This window comes from Cryptomeria japonica, chromosome 11, assembly GCF_030272615.1.
Source record: "Cryptomeria japonica chromosome 11, Sugi_1.0, whole genome shotgun sequence".
NCBI classification, from domain to species: domain Eukaryota; kingdom Viridiplantae; phylum Streptophyta; class Pinopsida; order Cupressales; family Cupressaceae; genus Cryptomeria; species Cryptomeria japonica.
The window spans coordinates 614922981-614934547 of NC_081415.1; the positions used below are offsets into that span (position 1 = coordinate 614922981).

An 11567-nucleotide genomic window follows, 5' to 3' on the forward strand; every position below is an offset into this window, starting at 1 on the left:
GAGTAATCTTTAGCTATCGTGAAATATCATGAGCTAACTTTACTTATCCATTATTATCATGCATATGCATAAATGCACTCTAGCTAACTATCTATTTCATGACATACAACTACATGATCATGGATGCAATCTAATCTATTATTGATCCATTTTCTATATAACATATAATGTCCACTAATACCCATCTATGCTCATATGAAAATCCACATAATTATCTTTCATGATGCATTCTACTAGCCTCTCTAATCCATGTGATATAATGCAAGCCTATCCCCTTTAGCCTAAAGTTCATTTTAAACACCAAATCGAAATATTCCTAATCCCTTAACCATTTCATACCTTAAGAACATAATGAATATATCATGACAATCCATCTCCTAGTGCATGATCATTAATTAACATGAATCCTTGATGCATTATGCTATGTCTAACTTCTTCTTTTTGACCTTACATAATGCATATATCTCTTACCATTGCATGTTGCATATGAGTTCCTACTCCTATTATGATAACATCTTTGATGCTTCCCACATGCATAATGCATAGCACTATATGCCATTTGCACTTATTACTACTATGAAATGCATCCTAACTTTTCAATGCAACTATGAGAGTGTTGTCATTAACTATACATGATATATTTTATTGCAATTATCCTATTAATGCCATCATATCAATTATGCCTCCTTAGTGATATTATTCTTCATTAGTAATAATCTAATTTCAGCCACATGTCTTGTTTAGCTTCCATGTTGTTGTCTAAGGTCGTTTGTTCAGTAGCATGTTTTCTACCTCTAACCATTTCATGCATTCATTATGGTTCTTTATCCCATTAATCATATCATATGTTTGAGGTTCTCGTGTTCAATATTTCCATTATCTAGTTGTGAGTCTTTAACAATCTTATGAAATTAATCCATTTCCATAACTAAGTCTACTTCCAACATTGAAGCATAACATGATAAAATAAGCTAAAGAATCATTTCTTTATTCCATTAGAACATAGCCATACATCAATTACATAACATATCAATATCACTTGAATACTTACAATCTCACTACATAGTCACTACAACATGAGCATAGCTCATTTAGCACAAGTATAAATGTTCTCCTATAACTATTTCAAGTGTTTACATTTTATTTTCATATACATCAATGAGTATTACAAAAGAATCACTCCAACCACTATAAATCTAAATACATATATCAGCTTCCATGGAGATCGTTTGCCATCAAAATGAAGATCCAATCCATGCACTAAGAGAAGAACACCAACAAGCAAGGGAAAAACCCCAATGGTAAAAAGAACCAACCTCTCGAACAATGTAGAACCTACAAGGAACCACCCCCCATGTTAGGAGATGACACTAAGTCCCAATGCACACTCTAAATCTAAGGTTGACACTTAATACCAAGGGCTAGACCATAGCATAGACTCTCATGCATGGACAAATACAAACAACACAATAAGGAAAATCCTAGAGGCTATCAATTCAAACAAGGTAAGAATGCAAATGCAACCAATAACAAGGGGACAAATGTAGGAGTGGAGTGTCATCACATTCCATCCACATAACATAACAACAAGGCACTAGCTTGATGGACATGTGGAGCCATCTCAACCTATGAGAGACTAAGGGATATTAGCTTACCATCTTCACGGCCTTCTCATGCCTATCCTAAAACATCCTCCCTAGGACTAGGCCATGAGGCTAAATCAAATTATTATATTATTAGTTTGATAACTACCCATCCCATATTCATTTTAGGTTAACACTTGTTTTACAATGCAAGGAAAACCCCCTTGTGGTCTAGCAGTCTAGACTTCATCCATCCTTACAAGGAACCTCATGAGAGTCTTTCTCTCGTGACCCCGGTCATCACTAGGAAGCCCACTCCCCCTATCATGGACCCATACAAAAGTAACATTCCCAAGAGGTCCTAAAAGAAAGTATACAAACTGAAAAGAGATTCATATCATGCAGCCTAAACATTCCACATGAACATATACGTGAGGAAGAAACATGAAACAAGGATACAACAATAAGGAGAATAAGCAAGGGGACCTCTTGGCAAGCAATCATAAAACAAGGGCCAATAAACAAGGCCATAATAAGCTGCTAAAAAGACATAATAAAAATCATAGAAAGGTCATACACTTGCTAGTATCAACAACAACCAGATGCAGCCTTCTCTCATGGCATCTCTACATGAGAGGAACCCATAAGCACTAAAATATGATGATCAAGAGCTCATAAAACAACACAAAACCATAAAATTGAGCATAGGGAAATTTGAAACACAAAGAAATAAATACATCATAGCCTAGCCTCTGGTACAAAAAAGATGACTAAAAGAAACAAATCAAAATAAGCAAAAATGTCAGAAAACTCTAAAAACACAATCGTAGTGTTTTAGTCATAACTTAAAAACCCAGATCGCAAATTTCACGATTTTAAGAGTTTAGAATACTACAAGGCAAACAAACCCAATAAATTTCATGCAAATCCAATTGATAATTTTTGAGACACGTTTGATAGAAAGTTGCAGACCTGTACATAAGATCAACAAATACAATGCAAACATAAAATATAGGTTGCGACGCATAAGACTTTATGGCTAAGAAAACAAATTCAACACTTGAAAGAAATGCACAAAGTAGGTATTGACAGGGTTTCCCAGTCCTAACAACACTTAGGAACCAACAAAATGAAAAGGGCTAAGTGAAGAGTGAGATTTCACAAGAAATAAATCTCTCTACAACAAAACTATGAATACGCACACCCAATATAGCTTATCCCAAAATGATTCCAATGGTATGAATAAAATAACAATAGTTATTCAGCCTTAAACAAAAAATGTACAGAGATAAGGCCATTGTTGTGACCAACATTCTACAGGCAACTAAAAATGCATACGGCAAGCAACTCAATATATGCACAAATAAATTTTCCCCCTTTATTCATTGAAACAAGAATATAAGTAATACAAATAAATTTTCCCCAAATTCCCAACAAGAAAAAACATTCACAAAGAAGACACAAAATCCAAAGTACAGAGAGAAAACAAGGGCTACAGATCACCGACCTTCACCCTATGTAATGGAAAAACAAGAGGTTGAAGAAGAGCCTCCTCACTCCTTTAGCAACCAGCAAATCCCAACCAATCCATACTCCAAGATCAAACCAAAAAAAATTCAGAAGAGCAAGAATTTTTTTTACAGGAGAAAAAACATCCAAGAAGAAGCTGTAAAACTTCACGGCAAGAGAATAAAAAACAAAGCCAATACTCAAAAACGCTAGCCAAAATTCCAGCCAATGAGATTATTTCAAAACTTAGGGTTAGAAATATTTTATTTTATTCCCCCAACCATTGACTTTCCAATGGAAATTTTAAAATCAAAAGAGAGAAAATAGAATGTATTAATATCACAAGTGGGGGTAATTATATTTATTTATTTTAACTTATAGTTTTATTTCCCCCAAATAAATATTAAACATTTACTAAATAAAAAGAACACCAATTCAATATTTAATAAATCACAAAGGTAAGGTCATAAATAATTATTAAAGTTCAATAATTAAAGTACCAACATTATAAAATAATATTCAAACCAAGACATTGATATATATATATATAGGAAATTAATAATTACAAATAAATAGATGAAGCAATTAAATATTAAATAAATTTCAAACAACCTTAATAAATAAATATCAATAATCCAAAACCAATTAAATCAATAAACCAAGATAACCAGATGATCACAAAATAATTATTAAAATAATTAATCTAATCATATAAATCACATAAGAAACTAATTCATACCACATACTCACGATCAAGGCGACCAATTGACAACTGACATGGCGAATATGCCAACACTAACAACCACACAAATGTCAGCTTAAACCTAAAGTGGGAAAGGGGAATTGTCGTCATCTCCAAACCACATATTTACCATTGGAAAAAGACACGCTCGCACCTGGTTTCCCAGGAGGAATAGATGTCTGACACCTACATATATATATATATATATATATATATATATATACACATCCCACTCGTAATCAGTGATGTGACGTTGATTCCCCACGAATACAGTCAAACAATGTACAACTAGTGATCATCATGCATACATATAATCAAAGGTTAGGGTTAGTACTACTAAGAATCATCAAGGCATAAACAGTGTAATCCATGTAATACATATGAATGCATGTAAAACCATCAAATCATATAATCATCAAGATAACATCATCATAAAATAGTATAAATCCACATGGTATCTATCATTATACTCATCAACTAAAACATATAAAGTATCATATCTTGATCATGAACATAATCCATAGCATGAAATATGTCTAATCATGTCTAAACATATCCATCATGCATAAAATAAAGTTCTAAGTATGTCTATCAAAATTAAATATATGTCCGAGCAAGGGTGGACACTACAGATAACCTTACGCCACCCCAACTCAAAAGCATGCTCTGGGGCATAGAAAATTGCTAATCCCTACTTAAAACTATTAGACTTCTGCCCTCTATACACTGAAAAGAAGAAAACCACATCCCCCATACGATCCCTATTAACATCACCAATCCCAGCAGGACCCAGATTACCCCTAGAGGAGGAATCAATGTTAATCTTGATGGACTCATCCTAAGGGGGTAATTGTAATGCCCTGCAAGGAACCCCAAAGGAATAAACACACATCAAGGCAACTAAGGGTGAAATAAATAAAAAAATTAAAAGTATAAATCACATTAAGTGCATTAATTACTACATTGCACAATAATAGTACAAATGGAACACTTACTCTAGAATTCCTAAAGGGTTACCAACGAAGAATTAAACTAAAAGTTAAATTTCATAATTACAATTAATCCAATTATCCATCATTACTCATTGAACATTTAAAACCATATACAATAACAGATTGCACCATTTAAAGATTGAAGGAGTAACAATATAATTTTCTCTTAAATTAAGCATTTACACAAATCATATAGAAAGCTGATAAATAACATCCAACTCCTAGGATTACATTGACCATAAAATACATGGCTTTCAATAATACATTCAAAGTTAACAACTTTATCAAATACAAGGTTACATAAATTCATTAATACAATTGACCACATAGGTCTCCAAAGAGTAATAATCTCCAACATGAGATAGAGCATGAGTCACGAACCACAGGAACACTGCGAAGCCAATCCTCACATGAAGGTACGAACAAGAATATTCGATGGGAAGTGCCACTACCACCCGACCATGTGATCCCAAAATGGAATCACCCCACAGTGCTAAGAGATAGCAGAGGACCCTCAAGAAAGCATAAATAAGACAAGGACGACTGTACAATATGACTCCACAATACTCCAAGTGACTCGACATCACAATACACTAGTGACCCTAAAGAGGGAGTTTCATCGCATAGATTATGATGGTTACTGTAGGCAGGCCTCCATAGGTCCTGGCCCCCATCCTGGGTTATCGTGGTAACCTTTCCCGAACCCTCGGCTCTGGATCTAAGTCTCATGCGGACCCTACCAACCCTTCGTGGAGACAAGGTCATCGATTTGCCATTCCAAGCCTTACCACTACATCTTGAGCCTATACGAGCACTCCACCATGCACAGGGTACAATATCTTAATGCATATTAAAACTACCCACCCCCTAATCAATTCTTAGGTTATCACTTATTAACTGACTTTCGAGGGGTTATCCTACCAACCACTTCGGGTGCGGCCCCCACTCCAAAGCCCCTCTCTCAAAGAGCACTAAACGAACATGGTCACTCTACGAGGACCCTATGGCGAAACAGACAGCCATAACACCACTATCCAAAAACAAGTGGCCAAAAACAAAGACATACTAACCCCTGATTAACCATAAGGAATAAGCACTACATGGTTAAGACAACGAGCTCATACTACATTACTTGGTCAAAAGATACAAAATATGTCACAACAGGATGACTGACAAGATCGAGGGATAACAACCAATTAAACCCCTTGCAAGAAAAGCTAAATTCACTAAGTCCCAACACAGTCAATCTTTGAAAACAACAGCATCATATATACTTGTAATTTCATCGTCTAAATAAACAAAGCATCACCTTGAAAACTACGAGAAATTCAAGTCATCATTGCACTAATAGGACTAGAAATCTAACTAATCATAATAATCAATCTAATTCTTTTAATTTGAACCAACAAAAATCCCAATGAATAAAGAACAAACACCCCCAATTAAATAGCACATTTATTCTATGGCATCATCTAATTTAGAAATTTAGACCATTTTATTAAACTATTAATAAATTAATAAAACTACTATATATATATATATATATATATAATTATTAACTATTAATAATTAATAAAATACTAACTTTATATAATTAATATTTATTAATCACAAATACTTCTTAAAATACCATATTGTATTGATATCATGATTTTTTTTTAATATATAAAAAAAAACTTTAATTATTAAATAATAATAAAAATTAATTAATTAATTAATTAAAAAAAAGAAACATGAACCATAAATGGTGGGGCCCACGACCCACTGTTGTGTAGTAGCAGTAGCTTTGCATGCTACCACATATGTGTAGTAGTAGCTTCAGCTGTTGGGTGTGTGGCTGGGTCGAGCCCAGCTCCCCGCCATGCAACCCAATTTCTAAATTTTTTTTTTTATTATATTTTTTTTAAAGCAAAAAACAATGAAACATTAAAACTACTAGTAAAAAAATTTATTTTTTTAACAAAATCTCTGTGACAAAACAGAGAGTATCAAATCTAATTTTTTTTAAAAACTTTCTTTCCTCAGACAAAATTCATTGAAAACCAAAGGGAATGACAAACCCCCACGGGTTCGTCTCTTGCCTGTAGTACCTACAACCTAGGTTCAAACCCCCACGGGTTCGTCTCTACCATGTTAAAAATGGAGTACCCTTACCTTGGGGAGAACCTTGGAGAAATAGTGGGGCTTCTTGCCTGTAGTGCTTACATCCTTGGTTCAAACCATTATTTACCTCAAATTTTAAGATTGTTTTGGAGAAGAGAAATGGAGCACAGGAGGAAGATTGGCTTTAGGAGAAGAGAAATGGACCAAGAAGAATGGAAAAAAAGTGGCCCTGGTATCCACTGTGATCAAACCAGTGGCAGTGGCAGGACACGAGACGAAGGAGGAGGGAGGGAGCTAGTTTTGGTGAAACTAGATTCCCTTTTGAGCACGACAAAACCAAATGGGGGCATTCACGATTTCTAAACTTCCCGAAATGGAGCAAGTAGCAGATGGAAGAGAGATTGAGGAAAAAGGTTCTGGCTTCTTCTCTTATCACTGGTGAGAAACCAGAAATCTCTGAAAAAGAGAACTGTCGGCATTTGCATTGACTTGGAGGCTTAGAAGGAATCGGTAGAAGTCTTGCGAGCCAGAGCTTTCTTCTTAAAGTGGGGAGGGGATTGGTCGACTTTTCCAAAAAATTAGGACCTGGGTCGATGAAGAATGGGGGAGCCACTTTGAGATTAAAACCCTAACAAATGGGTTTTTCCTTATCATCGCTGGGATAGCTGAGGAGAAGATTGCGGTGATGAATTCTGGGTCATTTTTGATGATGGGATTAGGGTTTTATATAAAGGACTGGATCCCTAACTTTGACCCTTGACAAGACACCGTAGAGGAAATTCTTGTTTGGATCAGGCTCTACAATCTCCCGCATGAGTATTGGAAGGAGGAAGTTTTAAAGAGCATTAGTGATAAGTTAGGGAGATTCATTAAGTTGGATGAAGCGATTGACAAATTGAACTCATGCATGTATGCCAAAATCTGTGTCATGTGGAAACCACACCCAGGGCTTCCGAAGACCGTTGAGCTTAGATCACTAGAGGGTCTTTGGAGACAAGAGATCGAAGCTGAAGAAATTATGGTTAAGTGTAAACTCTGCAAAGATTGAGGACACGAGGATTGTGATTGTCGGGCAGGCCAGAAGGGGAAGGGAAGGTCAGACTGCGCTTTGGAGGAGCAGTTGATAGCAAGATCAAAGGTGACGAAGTAGCCATCTGGTCACATAGATGCCATCCAATGTTCGGATCAGGCCATTTCAGTGGTTGGGAAACTTCATCATAGTTCTAAATTTTTAGGTGGGTTGATAGTGCCATTGGATTCTTGCCCTCTTCAAGAAGCGTTGTTGAAGGTCTCTGGTCCTTTTGGAGGTGAGGTTGATGCGGTCGCAAATGGCAAATTGGGAGAGATTTCTGTGGACCGCCCTCAAAATCTGGCAGGATGTACTGAAGGGGTGCAGGTACGCCAAGCTAATAGTGAAGAGTGTGGGGACGCTTGCTTCCACATATAAGGAACGACAGCAGAAGCTGATCTTGTGTCTTTGAGTCATGATTTTGCAGTAGGTAGGGGGATTCCTTCTCAGCACAGGTTTTACTATACTTCTGAGACTAGGCTGGAGAACCTAGAGAAGGGATTGAGTGTAAAGCCTCTAGAGAATCATCTTTCAGATGCTTTAGCTGGGAGTGCAGAGGAAAAAGTTACTTGCTTCAAAGACATCCACATGTCCCTGGGTAAGGTAGATAATGGCCTTCCAGCAGAGTTGGAGTCAGATGAGGAGGATGGGTTAAGCGATGATTCTTTGGGGCTGCCTGTTGAGTTAGGGGAGACAGATATTAGAACCATCAAATAGACCAAAACAAATCCCTCTAAGTCCAAAGGGAATTTGAGAGGAAGGAAAACTAGGTAGAAGCTGCTTGAGGAAGCAGGCAATATGAAGGGTCAGACAAGACTACTTCGATCTGGGAGAGACTTGTTCTCTCCTAGGCAGCAATGAAGTTCCTAACTTGGAATGTAAGGGGCTACAATGCCCCTGACAAGAGACACCTGATCAAAAGAGGATTTGATCAGGTTAAGCTGAAAATAATTTGTATTGAGGAAATAAAATTGGGAAGAGAAGATGCAGCTAGAGTTTTTGGTGTTAGGCAGAGGTGGTATGGTTTCTTTGTGGACTCAGAAGGGACCTCAGGAGGGCTAGGCATTTTGTGGAATCCATTGGTAGTTCAGGTGGACGTTGTTTCTTTCTCTAAACATTGGCAGATGGTTAAGGTGATTTCGAAGATCATTAATTTTTCTTGTTTCCTCATCAACGTCTATGGACCCACATTGGCTGCAGAGAAGTGTCGGTTATGGGAGGATATCTCCAAGCTTTTAATGGAGGTGAGGTCAGCCTTAGCTATTATTTATGGGGATTTCAATGCCACTCTTTCTTTCTCAAAAAAGCGTGGAGGGGTGAGTAGGATATGCAGGACGCAATCGGACTTTCAGACATTTGTGGATTCTAATGCCCTGTTTGAAGTGGTTGCTAAAGGGGGGAGCTTTAGTTGGACAAATAGATGGTGGGGATTTTCCAACATAGTTGAGAAACTAGATAGGTTCTTCCTTGTAGGGGATTGGAATTTGGCTCCCTTGGTCTTTGAGGCAGAATTTTTAGCAAATTCAAGTTCAGACCATTTCCCGATCTCTTTGGTTGTGCAAAAAGATGGTATTCCACTTTGGTGCCCTTTCAAGGTGGAAAAAATGTGGTTAAGGGAGCCGGGATTTAGAGATCAGGTGGTGGAAGGCCTCTTGGCCTTTAATTTCTTCAAGAATCTTAGATATGGGAAACAGAAACTGAAATCTTGGAACAAGGATGTGTTCGGTATATTGATGAAAACAAAAGGATTCAAGGGGATCTGGGGGCTCTGACAGCAAAATTTTTGGCCGAAGGCATGGATGAAGTGGATTTCCTCATGGAGAATTGTTTTCTTAGTAGATATGGGGAAGTTTTGCAGAGGGAGGAGATTTAATGGAAGCAAAAATTGCGAGAGAACTGGCTTAAATCAGGTGATAGAAACACAAAAAAATTTCATAGTTTGGTGAAGGCAAGGAGATTCCTTAATAGGATCCTCTCCATGAGACTCATGGATGGCACATCTACCGAGGACCCAGATCACATTAATCAGGAGGCGGTGGACTTCTTTGGTAATCTTTTGAGGAGGGATGGGGCTAGTCAAGCATTCTTGCAAACCAAATTTTTAGAGTTAATTCCTCCCATAGTCTCTAAGGATGATAATAGGATGCTTGAGGAACCAGTCTCGTTGAAGGAAGTGAAAGCTATTGTTTTTGGTCTAGGTGGGGAGAAAGCACCAGGCCCAGACAGGTTTCAGGCTTTCTTTTACCAGTTCTTTTGGGATGTGATTGGTGGAGAGCTTTTAGAAGTGGTCGAAGAGTCAAGGTCAAGGGGATTTATTTTGAAGGAATTCAACTGTACTCTGGTGGCGCTTATTCCCAAGAAATCCAAGCCGGCTGGGTTTGAAGAATTTCATCCAATTTCATTGTGTAACACTATTTATAAAATTGTAACAAAAGTTGCTACTAACAGGCTCAAATTGATTTTAGAAAAGCAGATTTCTTGTGAATAGAGAGGTTTTACCCCAGGGTGGAACATTGTGGATGGGGTTATTGTGGCCCATGAGGTGATACACATAGCCATGAAGAGTAGGCAGAGAAGAATTATCCTTAAGTTAGATATTCGGAAATCCTACGATAGAGTTGATAGGTCCTTCCTGATGGTTGTGTTAGTAAGGTTTGGGTTTTGTAAGGCTTGGATTAAGTGGATTTCTAGTATGATTATGCAGTTCTCAGCCTTGGTTTTAGTCAATGGCAATCCTCAAGATTTCTTTCCCACTTCAAGGGGCATTTAGCAAGGGGGTCCAATATCCCCCTTTCTCTTTATTCTAATGGCAAAAGTTCTTGGTCGGTTGATTGCTCAAAAGCATTCTCAGGGGATGTGGAAAGGCATTGAGATTGCATGAGGGGTGGATTCCATAGCTTATTCGTAGTTTGCTGATGATACTTGTCATTTTGGAGTGGCCTCAATGCATGAAGCAATCGTTATCAAGAAAGTATTGGATAGATATAGTTGGGCTACTGGACAGGAAATTAATTGGGATAAATCAAAAATATTTTTCTTCAACGCTAAAGTTGGGTCACAAAGAGCAATCGCCAGACTGTTTGGGATTAAGATCGGTTAGTGTAGCGTTGTAAATTGTACGCATTGGCTAGGGTGGTACAATTTCACACCTAGTTTAGCACCCGCCTTGGCGTAGTTTGCATTTTGCATTGCATTTCCCCTTTAGCACTTAATTAATTAAATTAATTAGGTCTAGGGTTCTGTTTTATCATCTCCCATATCATAAAGTTGGGCCCTTTTCATTAAAGCGTGCCCCTTTCATTTTATTCTCCCAATACATCATTTAATCTAAACCCTAATTAGGTCCTATTTTGAACTTGGGGGCTTGATTTCGGGGGTCAAAACATCTCGAAATCAGCTATAACTTCGAGATTCGCTCTAAAATCATCATATCCGACGGCCCTGAAAATTTGGTAAAAAGTTGTTGGGACCATGGTGCCCGGCGTGCACATGGTCCCGGACATTTTTCCCAAAATTTTAGGAGCACGATCCAATCATAAAATAAATCTTAACCCCAAGAAATTGGCGGG

General features: G+C 37.4%; 1 protein-coding gene across 1 annotated transcript; it reads left to right on the forward strand.

Moving 5' to 3' along the window:
- The first annotated feature begins 8855 nt into the window (after positions 1-8855).
- LOC131860368 (uncharacterized) lies at positions 8856-9770 on the forward strand. The gene has a single exon (XM_059214768.1). It carries the CDS (start codon positions 8856-8858, stop codon positions 9768-9770), a length of 915 nt encoding a protein of 304 aa, XP_059070751.1.
- Positions 9771-11567: the final 1797 nt, after the last annotated feature.

Bases quoted from the DNA above. Each gene is read 5' to 3' on its own strand.
- LOC131860368 (XM_059214768.1), top strand. From the start codon at position 8,856: ATGAAGTTCCTAACTTGGAATGTAAGGGGCTACAATGCCCCTGACAAG.